The following is a 22,741-nucleotide window of genomic DNA, read 5'->3' as shown; positions in this document are numbered from 1 at the left end:
CACTCTTTTTTCCTGGCCGCCTTGTCCACATCCTCCGTGAGTCCGTGTTCCGTCTGCTCCTGCACTTCCTCTTCCATCCATCCATCCATCCATCCATCCTCGTCTCTTTCTTCTCTAGCTCCCTTCATCTCTGCCTCCCTTACGGTCTGCCGTCACCCACCTCTTTCCTGATCATCCTCTTCTTTTCTTCTCAATTATTTCCTCCCCCAGTTTGTCTGTGTGCCTCTCTCTCCCCTGCTTATTCCCTTTTGATCCATGTCCAAATGACCGACTCCTGGTGTGTGTGTGTGTGTGTGTGTCCTCTCCAGTGCCAGACATGCTTTGTACAGAGCATCATATTTCCTGTCACACATATGAATAGATTATTCACCTTTTGTCATGCTTTCTTTCACTATTTCTTCTTCTCTTTCTGTCTCTGTGCTTATACCTTCAAACACACCATCATTAGTAGCCTACACATGCCCCACAGCAGCATCTGTACACATCTGTGTCTTTGTGTGTGAGAGTGTGATACCGCCTGTTTGATCCCTTTCCCATGAGGTACACCTTTTTTAAAGGCCTCAGTGAGGGAACGAGCCAAAGTTTTAACAGAAGGAGCCCACGCAGAGTGGCGTAGCTCCCACACAAGGCCCTTTCATTTCTCTCTTCTTTCTTCGTGTCTGAGGGTGCGCACACACACACGCACACACACGAATAAACACACAGACAGACAGAATTCATGGGTGAGTATTCGGTTCTTCTGCTGGTGCCATGTTGTGCTCGCGCTCCCGCAGAGAAAGCGGTTTGAGCTTTTATGAGGTTGTGCGAGGGTGTTACCTTCGTGTAGGCGGGCGCGTGCACAAGCACGGCTCGCACGTCCTGTCTTTCAACCACCTCTCTCTCGCTCTCTTTTTTTTCTTCTAAACTCCTTTCTTCATCCCTCCACAGATCTTCATGCGTCGCCCGCCGTTGCCGATGGCGCCGAGGAGGCCAAATCCCAACGTGCCGCTGCTGCCTCGGCCAGTGAGCGGGAATGCCAAACCCAGGCAGTTTCCATGGAGACAAGCAGCCAGAGCTGCAAGAAAGCCACCCACACCCCCGCCCACACCCCTCCTCCTCCCGCTGTGTCGTTGTCGTCGCCGGGAACGGAAGTAGCGTCTAAGGATACGGGCTCTGACACGAGCATCGCTGCGGTGGGGGGGCTGGAGGACGACAAGGACCGAATTGTTGTGGAGATCATGCATATGTACAGCAGGCAGCAGGAGAAGCTCAACTCCACCCTGCACAAGCAGCTGCAGCTGGAGATGGTAAGTTTGCGGCCGGAAAAAGAACCAAGACCGACATAAATGAGCCGCTGACTGAGACCATGACTGTCCTGTTCAAAGCTGATGCTCACCTTCCAGTGACCCCTCTCTCACCTGGAGCCTGAATGTTGGTATCAGATGGTTCTGCAATTTGTCAAACAAGTCAGCACCGCTGTTTATGCAAATAACATATTGTATATTTTCACAATTTTAGCATATGGAAATAGAGTTGACCTCCATTGTCGTGACGTTAACATCTACGGCTGAACTATGCCCCGGGACTTAAACCCACTCATGGGATTCTTGAGAGATTTGTATTGTACAATGAGAAATTCACCAAAGATAAATATTGATAAGAAAATATATGACAATATAGATGAAGCAGATTGTATATATATATAAATATATATAAAACTAGAATGGGCACTCGGTAGAGCGCATACCTTCGCATATCACAAGATTGGGCATTGAATTATGAACATGTTGGCATTAGTTGCATGCCAATTGGATACAAATTGACCGTGCTATGGTAAAAAGAAGATTTTGACCTATCCACGACCTTGACCTTGACATTTGACCCGATTGATCCCAAAATCTAATCAAATGCTCCCCGGATAATAAACAATCATCCCACCAAATTTCATGCGATTCGGTTTAAAACTTTTTTTGTTATGCGAATAACACGCATACAAATAAATAAATACACGGCGATCAAAACATAACCTTCCGCATTTTCAATGCGAAAGTAAAGAGAGAACAAAGTTAAATGCATACACGGCTTGTTTTGGCAGCAAGGCTGTTCAAGCAAGAGAAGCCTGCCTCCTCCTGCTTGTGGTGTCAAACGTCTGACCTCTCCCTGTGTCTCCAGGAGCTGGAGGCGGTGCGCGGGGGTGAGGCTGCTAGGCTACGGGAGCTGAGCGCCGAGCAGCGGGAGCTGCGCAGCGAGCTGGAGGCGGTGCACAGCGAGCAGGCGCGGCAGCTCAGCCAAGCCCGCCAGGAGCAGCTGGAGCTGGAGACCCGTCTCGAGCAGCTCCGACAGCAGGCCTGCGCCTGCGAGCCGGGGGCGCGACGCCAGCAAGAGGCCCACTACGCTGCACAGGTACGGACTTATCGGGGAACAAATGCATCGCGCGGCGACCGATTTCGGCATCGGAAACCTTCTGAGGGAATCACGGTGACACGAGCAGTCTGCACGTTGGCAAACGAGGCTGCAGTGTTCGACATAGTGTTCTAGGTGTTCCTGTTCTATATGAGTCACGATGCCATTGAAGAGTGGGAAAACAAAGAGGAACACAGAATGAGGGTTTAGGTCTCCCATCACAATGTGTCTGCGTCTTGACAGTCCCAGGATGCAGTGCAACACCAGTATAACCCTCTCTGCTCTACACGAGCAAACAGCGTTTCAGCTGCAAACTGTCTGTTGTCTAAATGTTGTGCGTTGGGTCTGTTTTGTGGACTCGCCCTTACTGTGAGTTTCTGATAGGAAAAGAATCAAAAGAATCCCTAAAAAAAATCGTAATGGATTTTTGTATCATCATTCCAACTCGACCTCAATCTCAATAATACGTTGAGAATTACTGAATGTCAGATTATCGTAGGATGTGTTCGATGTGCTGGAGGCATACGCCGACCTCATATCTCTCTCTCCTGCCAGTTGTCGGAGCTCCGTCAGAGGCTGGAGCAGGCGGAGACGGACCGGCAGGAGCTGCAGGAGGAGCTGCGCAGGGAGCGGGAGGCGCGGGAACAGCTCGAGCGCACAATCAGCCAGCTCAAGCAGCAGATGGTCCATTCTGCCCCAGAGGGAGGCAGCCCCTCTCCTCCTCTTACCCCGTCAAACGGACCCCCTAATGCCCACTGCCCGCTCTCCTCCTTCTCAGAGGCCCCAGCGGCTGGCCAAAAGTAACTGTCACCACCTCAGGCGCCTCCCTCATTCCTCTCCCGATCACCCGCCAACTCGACAGACGCAAACAAATCAGCCGAGAGCAGAACGGAGCGTTGCATCTCCTCGCGCTGTTTTTAAGTTGTGCATTTTACCCTTTTATTTCAGTTAAGGACTGACTTTGATTTTGTAATCTCACATCACTTAAAAGAAAAGTTTTGTGTTGTGTTTCTTTATTATTCGTTATCCTCTCTTTAAACAGTATTTAAAGATTTTTTTTTCGGGCATGTATGTTTGATTTAATTTATCGTTTTTACTGAACAAACAGCTGCTTCGGAAATTGACGGTCAAGTAGAGACCAACTCAACCCATCTCTATTTGCCCCCCCCACCTCACCCCTCACACGACTGTCACCCGCCTCTCCCATCCCTTCTTGTTCTCTCTGGATTCTGGAGCTAAAGGCTTTGAGACTTCAGACTTAAGCTCAGACACAGACGTGTCCTGGATTTCACTTCATGCTCCTACCCGGCACAGCGGCCGGTATCCTCGGACACACGATGGAGCCTGGTTGCGCGCCCGGTCTCCGCATCTGTACCTTGGAGCTCACGCGCTTCAGTCCCAGCGACTGCAGGAGACTGCGTAGACATTTCCATACAGTTTTTTTTTTCTCCCTTCTTTTTTTCGTGTGCTCCTTCTAAAACACAGAAAGAAAGGCGTAACATGTCAAAGAATATAAAATCTCAAAGGAAAGACCTTTACTGTACAAAAAAAAGACATTTTGCGGATGTCGTAAAAACCTCATGAAAATATGCCAATAGTGACGCTGAACTTGAAATGAGTGTTTTGAGTGTGACCCCCCCCCCCACAAGGTAGCTAGCTAGCAAATCGTCTGGCCTGGACCCCCCAGCTGCTCCTCACACAGGCTAGTCGCCCTCTTCACTCTGCTGGGCAGCACCTGGACTCTCCTGTCGGAGACCAAAGAGTCTGGCAGTTGATCCAGTGTCTCCTCTCTACACACACACACACACACACCCTTCCACCGCTGTACAATAGCGCCATTGCAGTCTGCTGGGAAACTCTATAACACTGTGGTTTTCACCCAATTTAGGCTAGACAGGAAACACTGTGCTCCCTTCAGGCTCGGCATGAAGAAGCTCACAAGCAGTGTTCTGCACTTAATGCGCTCTCCTCCCCCGGAGTCCCACGGGGAAAGGAATGCGTCTGGACTCGGGGGCTGCTTGAACCAGTGTAGCTTTTCTAAGAAAGAGGGAAGAGCAGCGTCTCACATCATGTGCGGCGGCCGTACTGTGTAACCATAATACGTGCAACATCCTCACACGCACGCACACACTCGAGTGTGTCGGTCCGAGCTTTCGGGCGGAACAATGGCCCCAGCGTTCCCAGCAGATGATCAAAGCTCCCGCCTGTCCCCGTTTTGTTTTCTGGGCTCGTTCCGTTTGACTTCATTGTCAGCAGACGCTTTTTTTTTGTTGCATCCACCACCATGTTCGTCAGAGCGTCTTCTGAGAATGTGGGTCGCAGGCGAAAGCAGTTAGTCCGGTGTGGCTCGGGCCTCGGGTCCGGCCCCCGCTTTATTCTGCCTGGCTGAACAAACGGCACTGGGCAGGAAGAGGAAGAGAGGGGAGCGCTCGGGGGGGGGGGGGGGGGACTGGTGCAGCAGGCTGGGTGGCCCAGACACCAGGGGCACACGGGGAGCCCCTGTTTTTGTTTGGTGCAGTCAGAACGGGGGCAGCTGTTGTCGTCCGTGGGCCCCTGCCCACCCTCGGGTGAGACTACAGGAGCCTCCCCACCCTCCCTCATCTTCTCAGAGAAACGAGCGTCACTCACTCACACACACACACCCGTCCATCCATCCCCAGTGCCAGGTCAGCTGGGGGTGGGCAGTGTTTTGTAGATGCCCAGGAGAGCGAGCAGACGTCTAGCCAGAGGAAGAGAGGACTTTTATTGTGTCAGTTGCCAGGCAAAATCTTTTTTATTGCCACTCAGGGTGTGGGGGTGCGTGTGTGTGTGTATGTAAGTGTGTGTGTGTGTGAAGGGCATCGGCCTCAGCTAAACTCTGAGCTTTTTTTTTATGCATCTGCTATAAATGCAAATTAATAGACATTCCACTGTGCTCCATCCTGTTGAATGCAGATTTTCTTACACAGCTTCCCTTCCCCGTGACGGATGTTGACGACCGGGCAGAGTACAGTTGTGGTTTGTTGATTGTCATCCAAGCAGGTGGAAGCCAGTAAAATCAAACACACGCCGCAAATGTACACTCTACTGTTCCATTTAAACCTTTATTGAGATTCTGAAAGAAAATATTTAACGTATTAACTAAAGATTTATATTCACTTTGTAAATACAGTAGTCATTAATATATTAACTGTTCTATGAAAAATCTTTATAAGGTTATAGAAATTGGACCAGAACTGAGGCTTCAGATGTTTTTGCTTTCTTTTCTAAAAAATGTTATCATGACTTGACTTGTCGAGTAGGGGTGGGGGGGGGGGTGAAATGCATGGTTTACTGAGACATGATGCAAGACAAAGGCAAAATAGGAATATAATACTTGTTACACACTTTTGGCCCCCTTTTTCTGACATTTTAATTTGCGTGTGGATTTCATCTTGACCGACTGTCGTGTCATGTGATGAGCGTTCTCCTCTTTGTGAACCCATCCCCCCTCTGAGATCAATTGAAAATGAAACGTTTGATTCAGAAGATGCATTTTGGGAAAAAAAGAAAACAAACAAAAAATGCTTTTTCTTTTTTATGCATGTTTTGCTGTCCCTTGAGTTGTGTGTCACCGGGCCAATTTATACATTTTTTTCATTGCGGGAAAAAATGAACGAAAAAAAAAGATGTTTTTTCCCCCTCACGCAACGCACAAACTATTACGGCGGCTCATATGCATGAACATTGAACGTGTGCAAGTTTTATATCATTATCGGTTAAGAGGTTGACGAGATATCAATTCAGATTATGAAGAACATATAATGTAGCCTAATGTGATTTGGAAATGTGAGAGAGCGCGAGTGAGTGACGGCCTGTAAAGGGAAAGAGAAAAACCTGCTCATGTCGCTCTGGATGTGGAAGTTATGTTTTCTGATTCATTTATTCCTGTCTGGATGTGTAAACTTCACTCCAAAGATCATCAGTATTAGTTTAACTGACTTAATTCCCTCTTAGGAGGCACCAAAAAAACTTCAATTCATCACATGGGCAGACAAATAATGTTAACTCTAAATTGAATTTGTGTAATTTGCATTTTATACACAAGGGGACGTTGTTTAGCTTCTTTAATCATAGTCCATCATTTAAAAAATAAGGATGAAATGAAAGGGGAGGAACACAATGCCATGTAACGCCTTCAGCGGGGCCTTTGTGCATTGTGCAGTGTTATGAGAACGTGGATATGCTTTGGACAGAATGTTTACAGGTGTGGAGTTTGCAAACAGACAAGAAAGCCAGAGGAGCTGAGCAGAGTTTCACCACAGGGACACGTTTGAATCCAGGATTTACATACTCGTCGTCTCCCGGCTACGTGGAAAAAACTAGTAAACAAATCCAAGGCGACCTTTGAACTGTTGCAGGAGGTCTGCTCTGTGGTTGGCTGTGTGATTTTCAGCCAGTAATCCTTCTGTGCGGGAGAAGCCAGGCCGTGTGGCTGCATTGGCGATTGATCTCACAGATCACCGGTTGCTAAGAGTAGCTGCACCATGTTTTAATTTCGAGACATCCCGCTATAGATGAGAAACATCACGGCTTTGCTTCAAACGAACCCTTTCCCCCCTCGATGCCGTTCTGACACACGGACCACGGTGTCCGTGTCCGACCGCTGCGTTCTACGTTGCCAATACTACAGTGTGATGAGACTTTTGTTCTTGCATGAATCGAGACACTGTTCTCCTACCTCATGTTGTGATATAAAAAATATGTTTTTTAAGCAGAGGAAGCTGCATCTCTAACTGTTTATCATCATTGATATTTACTAGTAAATGACATACCTGTAAATGCTTTTAGCTAATACCTCAGTTGTATCTAGTGTTTTAGTTTTTTTCTGTTTTTGCCCTTCCCTGATTTCAGATCTTGTAAATATATATCCTGTATAGATAATGAACTTGGATCAAATTCAAGTAAAGTTCTGTAGTGTCAAACCAGTGCTGTCTTTTGCCTTTTTTTAAATATTCGATGTTGATCCTTGTCCTCATAACTTCCATCCACAATATGGACAAATAGAAGCCGGTGCTGTGTAAACAACGGGAGGAGCGGCATCTCCAGAGCCGGCGCTCGACAGACATGGATGTGTGTGTGGAGCAGCAGCGACCGGTCATTTCGTCGCTCGGGAGCAACAGGAAACTAATGTTCTGTTCCAGACACTCAGACGTATAGATTTCTGTTTTCTCTCGTTTAGGATAGTGCAGTGACTATTTGGCAAGACAAAACAATAATTAAAATAATTATAATGTAGCTCTGAATATGTGACAAACCGTATCGGAAGAGGCACTGAAATCTTTTTAAAGGAGGTACAAATACTTGTGTTCAAAATATTATCCAACATTATGAATGTACCAACGGTAAAAGTCATCATTTTTCATTCCATTGTCCCATTTCAGAATCATGTACATTATATTATTGGATTATAATTATTGATGCGTCAATATGTTCACCACTTAAAATATTGCATTTTGTTAAATGTATTTAATTTTTTTAAATCAAAGCGCTAGACATTCAAATGGAGGACATAACACAAATTAGACTATAAATCTGAAATTGTTTGTCTAGTCATCACAAAACTCAGGATGTGTTTCATCAAAATGTTTTGAAAACCGCTCAAAGATGAAGGTCCACACATGTCCACAGGCTTGGTTAAAGTTTTGGCCATAAATCACTGAAAATGTGTCCAAACTTCTCCAACGATAGTTTTGATTAAGTTGTTAAAACATGCATTATTATCATGAATGCACGTATTGAAGTGTAAAAGATCTTTTCCAGCTCTCAACTTCTAATCCGTCTGTTGGCCTGAACTCTGGAATCACTACTTGCGGCTATAAATTATACATATTACGAGATTGTGAATTTCCCTCTTATCAATATAATAATATTATGTTTAAAACCTTTTTTAAATTTTGTTTTCATAATATATTTACTTAGGTTTTATAAGTAAATATAATAACAGCTAAGTAAACGCAGTAGAGTTCAAAAGTACAATATTTCCTTCAAATGTAGTACCTCAAAAATAGTACTTACTTCATCAGTCAATGTACTAGTGAGGAGTATTTCTCATATGTTGTACTGGCTTGAGTTGGGGAGCAGAGACCATTTAATTGGACCCAGCATGTTTTATATTTCTTGTCTCGCCAGTAAAATATATATTGTTTCGAATTTAGATTTTCACTTTTGATTTTTGCATTGTTTCTATTTTGATTGCAAGGCTGCAGAATCAGGGCGTAGAAATTGTGTTTGTAATTTCAGATTTATATTTAGCTTACTGCAGTTTGCTATCGGACAAATCTCACATCTAATCGGCTCCTGCTGAACCCGACAATTAGAACCTGCGTTAGATGGGCAATTCTTCTTTCACCAAACTTATTACAATCCATTATTCAAATCATCCGTTTAATCGTTGTTCATACATTTCACTCAAAACCACAAAAGTCAACCTTGTGACGGTAGATAAAAAGTCCGGGAATCCCCAAAGTCAAGAGGATTAATTCTCATAAGACCATGAACACATCGAACGTGACAATCCATCCAAAAGTTTAAATCACTAACTATGACTCTGTCTTGTGTGCACTTTAACCCTTCGCCACTGTAATCATGTGAATTTCGCCACTGCGGGACTATTGAAGGGTTAACCATTTCATGTCATTTCGCTGACGCTTTTATCCAAAGCGACTTACAATCCTGTTACATTCATACACCGTAGACGCGGCGACAGGGAGCAATTCAGGGTTGAGTGTCTTGCTCAAGGACACATCGACTAGGGTGGGGATTGAACCTCCAACCCCCTGACCCATAGTCACCCTTATCTTATCGTCGTTGAGGCCTTTCATTCTGAGCCCAAGTGATGCACACACAGGGACATTTGTAAAACCGTGCTGCGACCAGGGCAATCCAACTTTTCTTCAGAAATTAATAATAATAATAATTCATTTAATTTTTATCGCACTCTTCCTTCAAAGAATCTCAGAGTGCCACACATAGAGTGAAAACAAATAAAACCGATTAAAACATAGTTAAAGCAACCCATAAAAAAAAAATAAAAATAAGAATGAAATAGCTGACAATAAATTAACTCAAGGTAAAAAATGCCTTCCTGAATAAAAAGGTTTTCAGGCCAGTCTTAAAAGAGTTCAGTGTCTGAGTTGCCCTCAGGTGGTCAGGGAGACCGTTCCACAAGCGTGGCGCTGCCGAGCAAAAGGCCCGGTCGCCCATGGTGCTTGGTGTTCACATTATTTCCTCGGTATGAAACATTGAGGTCCAAGCAGCTAATTCTAACCACGAGTTCTGTTTGTGTCCGTCATGTTCGGTCCTCTCCAGCCAAAATAAATGGAAATCTCCACTCGCAGAAGCTGTCGGGAGGAACTGCTGCCGGGCCCTGCGTTATCTGCGAGGCGGGACCGACTGCACATAAAACGACTGCGATCAGAAAGCTGTTGAGGAAGGCGAGCCAGGCCGTGTTCAGACCCAGGTATGCAGGTATTCCCACAGGTGCCAGGAGGAGCACGGCCAGAAAACACAGGAACGGGGCCCATGTGTTCAGAAATATAAATACGGCCTGATGAACAGCGTCTCTTCTGGAGTGAGCTCGACTTTGCTCTGTCATCTGGTCTCTCGAAGGAGGATTTGTGAAGAACCGCGTGCTGAACCCAGCATGCAACACTGCACAGCCCAGAGACAGGAGAAGAAACACGGCAACCTGCAGGATCTGAGTTGTGTGGACGGTCCAGCACTGGTATATCTCGCCGTAAGACACATCCTCCATGACGGGACGGAAGTCCGACAGCAGGAAGACGTAGAGCACCGTGACGTACCACAGGAGGCCGGTCGCAAGTAAGCGGACGATGAATCTGGTCCTGCCGGTGACGGCGTGCGGCCTCCGAGCGACGGTGAAGAAATGGTCACAACCGGCCGCGACTGCGACAGGCCACTGCAGAGCATTGTAGACCTCTCCGAGGATTTGAACCAGCAAACACACGTGATACCTGGTCAGCTTCAAGCCCAGGAGGAAGACAAATCTATCAGCGTGGAAGTGCAAGGCGGCGAAGAACAGGGTCAGGATTGTGTCGACGACAGCGAGGGACACACTGAAAACTCCCAGGAGGCTTTTGCAGATGTCGTCCCTCTGGAGGATAACCAGAGCCCAGTTGAGCAGACATTTCCCTCCCAGACCGAGCAGGATGGCGGGGATGGAGATATACATGGTGTGCAGCCTGGCGGAGTTTTTAACCAGAGCTGCATCAGGTGCAGCGGGTCATTGGGGGAACGCTGCTGCTGCTGCAGCGGGGAGAAAGAGCATGAAACAGCAGTTTATATGATGCTGTCTCCCAGGTACTGCACACCACACTCTCTCATCTGGACAGCCAGAGGGGGGGCTATGTGAGACTGCTGTTCATTGATTATAGTTCAGCTTTCAACACCATAGTCCCCTCCAGACTGGCCGGCAAGCTGATTGAGCTGGGACTGAACACCCCCCTGTGTGCTTGGATCCTGGACTTCCTGACCGCCAGGCCACAGGTGGTCAGGGTGGGCAGACACACCTCCAAATCCCTCACCCTGAACACAGGATCCCCCCAGGGTTGCGTCCTCAGCCCCCTACTGTACTCCTGTACACACATGACTGTGTGGCCAGGTTCAGCTCCAACACCATCATCAAGTTTGCGGATGACACAGTGGTGGTGGGCCTGATCTCCGACAACGACGAGAAGGCCTACCTGGAGGAAGTTGCTGATCTGTCACTCTGGTGCCAGGACAACAGCCTCATCATGAATGTCACCAAAACTAAGGAGCTGATTGTGGACTTTAGGAGGGCACAACAACAGAGGACGTACTCACCACTGGGGATTAACGGGACTACTGTGGAGAGGGTGAGCGGGTATAAATACCTGGGAGTCCACATCACCGAGGATCTGACATGGTCAACAAACACAGACACTCTGGTGAGAAAGGCAAGGCAGCGCCTCTACCACCTCAGGCAGCTGAGGAAATTTAAAGTTTCCCAGAGGATCCTTCAGTCCTTCTACTCTGGAGCTGTAGAGAGCGTCCTGACAGGAAGCATCACAGCCTGGTTTGGCAACTGCTCCGCTCAGGACAGGAAGGCTCTGCAGAGAGTAGTGCGTTCGGCTGAACGCACTATTGGAACTGGACTCCCCACCCTGCAGGACTTGTACACCAGGAGGTGCAGAACCAGAGCCGGCAGGATCATGAAGGATCCTCACCACCCCAACAACAGACTGTTTCAGCTGCTGCGGTCAGGCAGGCGCCTCCGTAGTCACGCTGCAAGAACAGAGAGACTGAGACGGAGTTTCTTTCCTCAGGCCATCAGGACTGTGAACTCCGACCTCACCAGGACCCCCACATAGACCCACACAACTGCCCCTCTTAGGCACACACACACACACACACACACACACACACACACACACACACACACACACACACTTACTGTAAATATTGTGTTGTTTTTTATTGTAAATAGTGTGTACTTGTTGCCCTTGCACATTCCTGCTGAGCATTGCCACTTTCATTTCACTGCACACCCTGTGTGTGTATGTGACAAATAAAACATCTTGAATCTTGAATCTTGAATCTATAATCCATTTGTTTGTGCCCACCTGAATATACGCACGCCTTCCAACTGCAGGAAATATGTGGGTTTTTCCGCCGCACTGTGTTCACCAGCTGTTTGCTATCTGTGTCTTGCTGTTGTCGGACGGTGAGCCGGTTTCTTCCTCTCGAAACAGCTTCTCACTGCGGTCGGAAGTGAAGCTAAATTGCTTCACTGCTAAATTATCAATGTAGAAACATTGTTTATAGCTGCTTTAAAGTTCAGACGGAAATATTTAACCCATCTCAATGATTGGGTGTGGTTTGAGCGACAGCGTTGGCAACATGACCAAACATCACACCGACTGTCAGCAGATTTCCCTTCAATAGTTTCCGAGCCTACTTCAGTCAAATGAGAAGAGACACAAAATGGCTTTCAGATCAATGAGAATACTTTTATGACCAGCCTTACCAGTTTTCTTCAGCTTTGACTGACTCGTTTCCCCGTGTCTGCAGGGAGACAGTGTCCCATAGAAACCACGCTCCTCTTCTCCTTTTTGAAACTTTTCTTCCAGGTGTAACACTTGCAGCCGAAACCTTAAGCGTCTCACAGGAGTGGCTGCCTCCCTCGCCGTGCCTCCCGCCTCTTTGGCCCGGCCTCCTGCCGTGGTACTTGCTGGTGCCCCTCCTCTCTACCTTCATCGGTTTACATAGATTGTGGTTATCTGGATGTGGGCCGTGCCTAGATTATTCAGAATGTCTTTCATATTCATTGAATGTGTTGTACCTCTGTACACATGCCATCTAGCCCTCCTCAGCTGCTCTGGTGAAGGTGTTTCTCCCCCCCCCCCCCCCATGAATGTTGTGAGCTCTACAAAATAAACTGAATTGAAATTGAATCTATGAAGCTGAAAACAACAAAAGATGAACTGAGTATTAACACATCTGTTCACTCCCGGGATTTCACACGAAGTTTCACTTCCACTCTGCCCGTGAAACAGGTTGAGTGAGTCTACGGAGACAATACACCAACCAGGAAATGGAGCACAGGCATGCGGTCTACACTGAGAGTTCACAGTGAAAGTGGATATCCTATCATATTATATCATATGAATATTACTGTTATTTGAGTTGGCAATGTATTTGATTTTTAATTTTTACTTGCAAAACATTTAAAATGCATATTTAGAAGACTGGTTGTAAGAAAGGAAAGGAAGATGGGCGGCACGTATCAGCTCTGACAAGGAAGTTCACAAATCCTAAATCTTATTCTGCAATCATTGTTTTAATAGAATAGGGAGTTGTGTTTCAACAACGAATTATTTAAAACAATCAGATACAAGCCCATTTATGTCTGTGAAATCATTCATTTACACAAAAGGCAGAGCAATGCCCAAGCACACAACAACCTCTGGCCTGAATCAACATGTTCATAATAAGGAGTTTTAAAATCCTTTTATGTTATCAATTGTATAGTGTCTTAACCTATTTCTTTTATTTAGCATGTTGCGTCCAATAATAGTTGATCAGAAGTATGAAGCACATTTGAAGTACTTTAAACATTTGAAGTACTTTAAACATTTGAAGTACTAAACTACATTTCTAGATTAATTATACTTATATTTTATTACTGGTTATATTTTTTCTGTTGTGGTTTATTTCTTTTACTTATGTAGAGATTCAAAATAAATTGTTGTTGCTGATCAGGTTTTGGACATTCTTAAGATCAATAGATTTTTTTTTCAATTGATAGTTTGCATTTCTTATTTTGTCTTTAGATAATGAATCAATCAATTAATATAATTTAATTGCGAAATAATTTTCGCGCAATTCATTTGTATTTTTTTAAATCATAAATTATTATTCATTTTGTAAAGTTTCCACTGTCCTTTTTTCAAATTTGAGACAACATTTCTTATTTTTAAATAAGGAAAACAACTTAATAATTGTCAAATTGGATTGTATTTGAGAGAGGAATTAGTTAATAGTTATACCACAGTGGAGAAGTACTCTGTATCCTCAAAACATACTTGTGTAGCAGACACAATATACCATTGGATACAAAATATATTTTAAAGGTCATTTTGTTCATGTATGCAGAAATGGCCCATTTCAGAATATATTATATTACTGCATGGATTATATTCATTGAAAGATTAATGTACATGCCACTTTAATATTGCAGCTGGTAACAGTGGGGCTAATTTGTATTACTATTACTATATACTGTTGAGTAGCCTAATCTATAATAATATTTAATATGTTGATCATATTTCGTAGTATTCTTTTAAGTAACTAGTGGCATAACTTAACATAAATACATGTGGAGTGCAAAATATAACAATTTGAAATACTCAAGTAAAGTACAAAAACCTCAACATTCTACTTAAGTAATTATACTCTCCACAACTGATTACAATTAATTTATGTATTATTTAATCTCTTTATTGTATTCTTTGTTAATCTTGTTCAGCCCGTCACTCTGTATTATGTGTGATAGGTATGCTCAACAAAAACTATAAAAGATCGTTAACAAAAAACTACCTTTTCAATTGGTCAGTTTATTAATTGATTAGATTTAAACACTGTTTCTACAATAATTTCGCTTCTTTCGCCAAATATGGTGCTGTTGCTTTAACTGAGCACCGGCCCTGCGCAGTGACCTTCCCGCGGCGACGCCCCCTGAACCGCGCGAGGAAAACCTCGTTTCCATCTCGCGCATGCGCAGTCTGTCGTATTCGCTCCATGGATTTGACGGCGCTGTCCATCTTTAAATACACGTCTTCGTAGAGTCCAAACTCATTGGGCCCTTGACGAAGTAGCTAGTGGCGATATGAGCATGTTTCCTTCTCTCTGACACAGTAAGGCTTCGTTTCCTTCAGGGGTTCACACCGGTTAACGTCAGATAGCTTAGCTAGCGAGCTAAACGTATCGCTAGGTAACGTCCGCTGTCAACAAATCAACCGTCACTCAGAGCCGTTAGAATCTCACGGTTAACCAAGCAATTCACCTCCAACACGGTTGTCTCGTGTCCGTTAACGTCAGCTTAACGTGATGGTGTTTTAAGAATAAAGGTTGTTATCTCACTTGAGCTCGGTCCAAGTGAAATTGTTAATCAAAACATATTGAACACTAACGTCATATGAATATGACCGTAATTCTGAATATAGCAGCGCATATGCTACAAAGAAAGTATGCTGTGATGCGTTTTGCTTGACATAACAAAACTCAGCTAGCTAGGTTAGGTTAGTTGGCTTAGATCGATGGTTTGATGCATTTCAAACCATATTTAATCTGAAATTCAGCTCCATTCAAGATGTGTCTGTGTTTGTTGGGACTCCGTATAAACGAATCATTATAGTCGGTTTGCAGTCGGCCTGAAAGTAACAACCTAACCTCAGTGATCAAGTCATTAATTATTTATCGAAGTTAAACATGAACCCAAAGGACACAAACGCACCACATTGAGCATCCATTCAACTCCATATTCGATATTTGAATGACTAATTATCAACCAGCAAACTGAGACATAAGTTAACTATTTATGCGAGCTGGAATGTGAATCATCTACAAATGAATACTTTATACACTTGAAGTTGTATAATTATTGGTCTTCGCATGTTTGGGTATGTAACTGATGTTATTTAGTTAAATATCTAACGATAAACAACAATCATAATATACACATATGCTTTTTGACATTAATTACTTATCAACTAACTACTCAAATAATCCACTAATTATTATATTTCTACTTTAAGTGACAATCCTTATGAAATTAGTGATGAATGTGAGTGAAAATAAAATGAATTGTGCTTAAAGTTTCGTCATCTGGAGTCTTTGACTGTGTCCCTAACGATATACCAACATGCTATTTTTCAGATCTGTGTGCGTAGTTAAATTTGTTGTGTTTTTATTATTGCCACTTTATTGCCGTTTCGTCAGTGACTTGTAGAATCCTCTCGTACATCGTTTCTCGTCTTTAATTTGCAAACATATCTGCAACTGTCTCTCGCTTCCCTCCAGAATGGAGTACTCCGAGAGCGCTCCATCGTCGGAGCGCCTGGCGGTGCCGGGCGGAGGCATGACGCAACCCTCAACCACCTCCGGTCAGCTGCCGGAGTCATCCAGGTCCCCGAAGCACCAGAATCACCTGGCCAAGTCTCCAGGGAGACGGCGGAAGGCGACCAGGACGCAGCGACCGGGGTGTAGTCATGAACAGCTGCACGGGGAGATTGAGCGGCGGAGGTTGCCAGGCCAACGCGAGCACTTGGAGCCCTCCGGCTCGGCGAGTGACACAGCTGAAAGCTCTCCTAAGAGGTTTGCTCTGCAGGTCGCCAGCTGCTCCGCCGTGCCACTGCCACAACGCTGTTGCCCGGGACAAGATGCTGTAGTGTCTTGACCAGCCCGGCTCATTTTCTCTCCTCTCAGGAGAGCCCACTTTCTACATGGACCGTATCCAGCCACTCACTTTGGACCCAAAGCCTGTATCCTGCCCAACCCAACTTCAGTCATGTAAGCATGAGGGTTCAACTTTGTGTGTGCAAACTGGCATATGCTGTGTACTCAGAAACGCTTGTGTAACTGTGAGATAAGATAAGATGAGAATGCTGTGATTGGATGGTACATGGAAATGGGATGGCTAACAGAACAGACCACGGATGTTTGTTGTCACCTGGTCTAAAGAGTGTTTCCTCGGACTTGATCTGAAAACTCAGACACAGTTGTCTGCACAATGCCTGTGATCCGCCACGCAAGAGAGGAGAGAGACAGGTAAAGAGGAGGAAGACGTTTTTATTTAACATTCTGAGGTTTGGAGTTTGGACCTCACTCCTTCAGATTTATCATCAAAGTGTCACAACGGTTAATGAATGACGGCAGCTGTTGGAGATTCATATTCGACTAAGACCTGGTATCGTAGTGGCATTTTACCCTATTAGGAATATAAAGTCTCAAGGCAGTATGGCTATGTAACAGTCAGCTCTATTATGTTTCTGTGCATCTATCTTATTATTTTTAGGCACAATATGTGTTTGTTTACTCTTGCGTGTATGTTTTGGTTTCTCAGGCACATCCAGGACCCAGCCAGCCAGCGGCTCACCTGGAATAAACCGCCTGTCAACGTGCTTGTCATCAGGAAAATCCGAGATGAGACCCTCGTCGAGCCGTTCAAAGAGCTCTGCAGGTTTCTAGTGGAGGTACAGAAATACTGGTATTTAACGTATAGATAGATACATATTTTATATATCCCTAAAGAGGAAATGTTGTGGCTACAGCAGCATTTGTACATACAGGTTATGCAATAATATATACACAAATAATAATACAATATCATTGGCTCCTATTAAAATGGACCCGTTTGCAACCCTGGAAAACAGCGATCCGAACAAAAGTAATCCAGCAAATGAACCGGACGTGTTTCAGTCTGGTCTCACGCCGCTGACGCGCCTTTTGGCACCAAGTTTCCAAAACAAGCTGTGTTTTGTCCAAGGAGACGTGCGTTTACATTCCATACGGGCGGCATCGTAGTAAACCCCGCGTGTCTGGCGTGTGCCGAGTCCTCTCGGTGACGCCTCCTGTGTCTCTGAAGCCCGTCTGTGTGTCTCAGGAGAAGCAGATGATGGTGTACGTGGAGCGCAGGGTGGCAGACGACGCCTCGCTGTCCAAGGACGAGGCCTTTGGTTCCATACGCAACCAGCTGTGCACCTTCAGAGAGGGTGAGACTCACAGTTTTGCGTGTGGAATCTTAATTCGCTCAATAACAACAAAAGCTTTCTAGATGAATCTAGAGTTGCTCAACATTAAATATCTCAACCTATGATGGAGTCTAACGAAGTCCAGTGTGTCCTTTCTTACACGTGAGCACAGTCATCCACTAAAATGTTCATTTCTACTTCTGCACGCAACATTTAGTTAAATAATCTCCTTTTTCTTACATTTTTGAGATGAAAATAGTTGTTGACTCCAGCAGTGTTTCTGTGCGCCTGCAGGTTACGATGATATCTCTGAGTGCATAGACCTGATCATCTGTCTGGGGGGGGACGGGACTCTGCTCTACGCCTCCTCTCTCTTCCAGGTCATCACACGTTTATTTGTTGGTCACTTCACGCAGTCGTGAACAAAAATATACGACATAAAAACACACATTTTGTCTCAGTATTCATTTAAAGGAAATCAAAAACATGCGTTATATCTTGCCCTGTCTCCTCTTTGTACACATCTGTGATTAACTTTTTTAAATGTATTATTATGTCGTATCATTGTGTTTTACTTTACAAAGAATTCCCTCTGTTTTTAAATGATGAAAATCAAGAACAAACCATTTTTAATATTTGATTTTTTAAAGTTGACAACATAGTCACAAAGTTGGACTGCGAACACCTTTTGAATATCAAAAGAGACAAAATACATAAAATGCTCAAATTAAAAACTGCATTTTTGCCAGAGCTCACATAGAAGTATCCTGAATATTTAGTTTCCTGTGTGATCGCTCATAATGAGCTCATGAATGATACCAGAACAGATTTTAAAAAGTGTGTCCTGTAGTTTTCGCTGTTCAGTCAGATATCTTCTCTCTGCAGGGCAGCGTCCCGCCGGTTATGGCGTTCCACCTCGGATCCCTGGGTTTCCTGACGCCCTTCAAATTTGAGTCCTACAAGACGGAAGTGGCCAAAGTGTTTGAAGGTAGAGAGTTACGTCTAATATGTAAACACTCATTTTCTCCTGAACAGTCCAACATAGAAATACATCAACGTATGCTTCGGTACACTAAGCAGGTAATGCGTGTGTGTGTCTGTGTCTGTGTCTGTGTGTGTGTGTGTGTGTGTGTTTTCAGGCAACGCGGCCATCACTCTGCGCAGTCGTCTTAAGGTGAAGGTGGTGAAGGACATGCTTCAGAGAAGCGGCCGGCCGCCTCACAGCCCAGAGCCGCCGCCGCCGGAACACAACCGGCCTCTTCCTCACGGACACACCAACAACGAGGCCGGGAAGGTCACCCTGCAGCTCCAGGTGGGACAGCGGGGATAATCAGGGAGAAACGCACCCAGCAGGGTAACGCCTCCCATTGCTTCCTCCTTTTTCACTGCAGGGACTTTTCCAGTCATTCAACCGGAGGACTTTGGGACTGAATGTAGTTTATTGTTACCGGTGCCAGGAGACTAGAGGGCTGGAGTCAGCTGCTACAACCTGTGTGCAGCTTTAGTTACACAATAAGGAAGTGTGCTGTGGGAGGACGAGTCGGTCTATATGATCAGGCGCGGTACTGATGATCCGAATGAATAACGCTCAGCTTCCCCGCTCGTCTAAAATGAAAGTTGAAGGAGGGCTGTGTCCGGGAACATCAGCGTCACGCCACCATGGACACAATGCATTGTTCTCTCCTCACGTCTGAGAACTCAACGGCTGGAGGTGTGTTTAGAGGAGGACTTTCAGTTCTTTAGTTCATTCCTCTGGTTCCGTAGCTCTCGGTTTTAAAAGGCGTGTGATTATATTTGGTCCCCGTTAATGACTCAAACGATGCTGTAAATCCACAGAGATGACGGAGGCTTAATCTGTCGGTGTCCCTTGTTTCCTTTTTTGGTCCTGGGTTGCACTTGCACGTGTTTACAAGCTCAGTGAGCGAGCCGCGTTGCCACGGGAACAGCCATAATAAAGCTGCTGGGCGCAGATATGAGAGGGGAAAAAGTAGGAGGACGTTTGTGAAGTTCTGTTGAGCCAGTTTCCATGGAGACCCCGGCGGGCGTCAACGGCACACAGTCGACGACAAATCCATATTTAATGAGCTGCGACGCTCTCGGTCCGACACACACTGTAACTTACCAACATGCCCGACTTCTGCAGACACACACACACACACGAGCGAGCACACACACATACACACACTGCTGCAGTTTGTAATTTTCAGTCCAGCTCTCCGCCCTTCCTCCGTCTCGTCGATAAATCACCGGCAGTGACGGATCGCTCTGGTCTCCGAGTCTTGATTCATAGATTTATTTGATTGAGTGCAGAGATCACACTCTTATAACGACTGTCTGCGAAAAGGAGTTCCACATTGGAGACGTCCTCACTGTCGAGAGCGTGTCCACATCAGACGGCAAGCGGCAGTGCCGTTGTTTTGCTTTTTATTTGTTTGAAGTTGTTGTTAAAGACAAACCGATGAGGTTCGGTTGCCGATAGAAACACGACGCGGACATCTCTAAAGCTCCACATCGCGGACCGTCTTCACAAACCCTTCAATTAAGTCCCATCACATTCTTACATCAACAGATTATTCTCCACATGTAATTCGTCGGCCCTCCTCCTACTTTTCATCCAGTTTTCTGTATTTTTGGTTCTAAACATATTGGATTGAGTCTGGAAAAGATGATTGTTGCACTCTGTCATCATCTCTCCCATGTTGCTGTTATTGGTTATCAAATCCACATGGATATGGATGCTCATGAACACATCTGGCCTATAGATGGCACTGCAGTGACACCATGAATTGAAAAGGTCATCAACATGATCACGGTCACTATTTTGATCCCGAATGCTTTCTAATCTTTACTTGTGTTTTCAGGTGTTGAATGAGGTGGTGGTGGACCGAGGCCCGTCCTCCTACCTGTCCAACGTGGACTTATACCTCGATGGCCGGCTCATCACCTCTGTGCAGGGAGACGGTAGGAGCTCTCTCTCCTCCCGACCCGTGTACACCATGAATACATTGATATCCTCTCTCTCTCTCTCTCTCTCTCTCTCCGTCCTCCAGGTGTGATCGTGTCCACTCCCACAGGCAGCACGGCGTATGCGGCCGCAGCAGGGGCCTCCATGATCCACCCCAATGTACCCGCCATCATGGTCACCCCCATCTGCCCACACTCACTCTCCTTCCGGCCCATCGTCGTCCCTGCCGGGGTGGAGCTCATGGTGAGAATGAAGTGGAACACACGACAACAGAGGGTCTGAATCTGACTTTTTGGCCATCACAAGATAATCATCCACGTCTCTGAACTCTCCTCGAAGGGTGAACACCATTTTTCCAAAGGAACTTTCCCTCATTTGGTGTTTTTTTATGATGGTTTTATCCAACACAATCTACAGAATGTGTGGATGTCACGTGTCGCCTGTGTGTTGCATGTGTTGTCTCTATGCACAGCTTATAAACACGTTTCATTTTTGTTAACAAAAGTCCGGTAGGTTCTGCATTTCTTCTCCTCGTTGTCCTCCTGTGATGGGGAAACAACGACTTCGTACCTTATTTGTTTACCTTTTAAACGAGTTTAAATCGTTCCAAGGCAATACTCGTAGTTGCTTTTGCCTCGTCGTCTTTTATGTCACGATAATTATGTTAATGTGATCATATGTGTCCTTTCTTTTGAGATTCATTAATACTGAAGGACATTTTTGTCTTGCACCGAGATACCGTGTGTCCGTGGCGGCGCCCGTCGGTCGGTTGCGATTCCCCGTAACTGTGCGTCTGCTCCTCCTCCTCAGATCACCTTGTCCCCCGACGCCAGGAACACGGCCTGGGTGTCGTTTGACGGCAGGAAGAGGCAGGAGATCCAGCACGGAGACTGGTGGAGATCTCTCGCCGTCGCTTCCATCATGTCGAATTTATTTTCCTCTCCTCTATTTTTAGGATTAATTAGCCTTTTTGCTTTTTCTCTCGAAAACAGCATCAAGATAACGACATCCTGTTACCCGGTGCCCTCCATCTGCTGCCACGACCTCGTGTACGACTGGTTCGAAAGCCTGGCTCAGTGTTTGCACTGGAACGTGCGCAAGAGGCAGGCGCGGCTGGAAGATGCCTCCGACTCGTCGGACGCCGGGAGCTGAAGCCGCCGCCGCCGCTTCTCGTGGCCGCGTTGGACTCGACGCATAAACACCGGACCGTGAGCCCGTATGACGACGGAGTCAGCTGATGAATCGCATGCTTATGCACATTCTGAGATGAGTATTTCATCCACTCGAGAAAGCATCTCATTGCATTAGAGCGCAAAAACAATCTGCTGTCGTGTCTGTATTTTACACGGAGGAAGCATGGTTCTCTCCCAGAAATGGGAAAAACAACATAATTGTTACTTAAATGACTACAATATTTTCATATTACGAAAGAATATTGGGTTGTCTTGAGATGGAACACTTCATCAATATGATGCTCAGTGTGTAAGATATAGGCTGTACTGTCAAACTCTGGGGTTATAACAGTGTTAATGTAAATGTGTACATGTAAAGGATAAATGTATTTCATGTCATATTTATTTAGATGGAAGCTTGACGAATACTGCAAACTGAATTGAGTGATTGTTCTGGACGAACGTCGGAGGAGAAGCTGGGAAGGAGGATTTATTCATTGGATCTGTTTCTTTTCCCCGATTGCTTTCTTCTTTAATTCTACAGGTCAAGATTTCACGATGTAGAACAAAACTAAATAGAACAAGTTGGAGAAACTTCCAGCGCTCGTGGTATTATCATGATCACTAAACTGTGAAGGGAAGTAGTGCGAAAATAAAGTGTAAATATTCAGCCACGTCTTTTGTTCAGTCTGGTCTGTGAGAACTAAACAATTCATTCGTATTAAATAACATGAAATATATAATATATATATAATGATGAACTGACGAGTGGATTTGAGGGAAGGCACGTTTCTTTTTAGTATTCAGCAAAATGCCCAAAAATCCTATATTACTCTATTATTCAATGTTAAGATTGGTTCTGGATAATCTTTGGGGGTTTCCTTTTTTGTATTACATTTTGCAGCTTGTTTTCAATGGGTATATTGTATTACTTATTATATACACATAGCATGTATATTGTATATATATAT

At 45.2% G+C, this 22,741-nt stretch overlaps 3 protein-coding genes across 8 annotated transcripts in view; 2 read left to right on the top strand and 1 right to left on the bottom strand.

Moving 5' to 3' along the window:
• skila (SKI-like proto-oncogene a) overlaps positions 1–7,328 on the top strand; it is a 31,384-nt gene extending 24,056 nt beyond the window's left edge. For both annotated transcript variants that reach the window (XM_056421129.1, XM_056421128.1), the window contains 3 exons: positions 928–1,286; positions 2,152–2,382; positions 2,938–7,328. In XM_056421129.1, coding sequence (XP_056277104.1) covers positions 928–1,286; positions 2,152–2,382; positions 2,938–3,186 — 839 coding nt within the window. In that variant the 3' untranslated portion in view covers positions 3,187–7,328. The remainder of the gene's footprint in view (positions 1–927; positions 1,287–2,151; positions 2,383–2,937) is intronic.
• Positions 7,329–8,768: 1,440 nt separating this feature from the next.
• Positions 8,769–12,936, bottom strand: gpr160 (G protein-coupled receptor 160). 3 transcript variants are annotated; one of them, XM_056421087.1, is made up of 3 exons: positions 12,410–12,936; positions 10,480–10,668; positions 8,769–10,384 (listed from the first exon to the last, which is right to left on the bottom strand). In XM_056421087.1, exons 2-3 carry the CDS (start codon positions 10,630–10,632, stop codon positions 9,692–9,694), a joined length of 846 nt encoding a protein of 281 aa, XP_056277062.1. In that variant the 5' UTR covers positions 10,633–10,668; positions 12,410–12,936; the 3' UTR covers positions 8,769–9,691. The 3 variants fall into 3 exon arrangements, with proteins under 3 accessions (XP_056277062.1, XP_056277061.1, XP_056277060.1); XM_056421086.1 differs by lacking the exon at positions 12,410–12,936 and having other exon boundaries at positions 10,480–10,862; XM_056421085.1 differs by lacking the exon at positions 12,410–12,936 and having other exon boundaries at positions 8,769–10,862.
• Positions 12,937–14,692: 1,756 nt separating this feature from the next.
• Positions 14,693–22,440, top strand: nadkb (NAD kinase b). Of its 3 annotated transcripts, XM_056420581.1 has the most exons (12): positions 14,693–14,798; positions 15,964–16,257; positions 16,369–16,452; positions 17,006–17,135; positions 17,546–17,654; positions 17,928–18,013; positions 18,519–18,621; positions 18,773–18,945; positions 20,495–20,594; positions 20,684–20,841; positions 21,409–21,491; positions 21,591–22,440. In XM_056420581.1, the coding sequence occupies exons 2-12, from the start codon at positions 15,965–15,967 to the stop codon at positions 21,748–21,750; spliced, it is 1,479 nt and encodes a 492-aa protein (XP_056276556.1). In that variant the 5' UTR covers positions 14,693–14,798; position 15,964; the 3' UTR covers positions 21,751–22,440. The 3 variants fall into 3 exon arrangements, with proteins under 3 accessions (XP_056276556.1, XP_056276555.1, XP_056276557.1); XM_056420580.1 differs by having other exon boundaries at positions 21,409–22,440; XM_056420582.1 differs by lacking the exons at positions 14,693–14,798; positions 15,964–16,257; positions 16,369–16,452 and adding an exon at positions 16,599–16,710 and having other exon boundaries at positions 21,409–22,440.
• The last annotated feature ends 301 nt before the right edge of the window (positions 22,441–22,741 follow it).

This window comes from Pseudoliparis swirei, chromosome 8 (assembly GCF_029220125.1).
Source record: "Pseudoliparis swirei isolate HS2019 ecotype Mariana Trench chromosome 8, NWPU_hadal_v1, whole genome shotgun sequence".
Taxonomy (NCBI): Eukaryota; Metazoa; Chordata; class Actinopteri; order Perciformes; family Liparidae; genus Pseudoliparis; species Pseudoliparis swirei.
The sequence above is the reverse complement of the archived record's forward strand: the minus strand, read 5'-3'. Positions and strand labels throughout refer to the sequence as shown.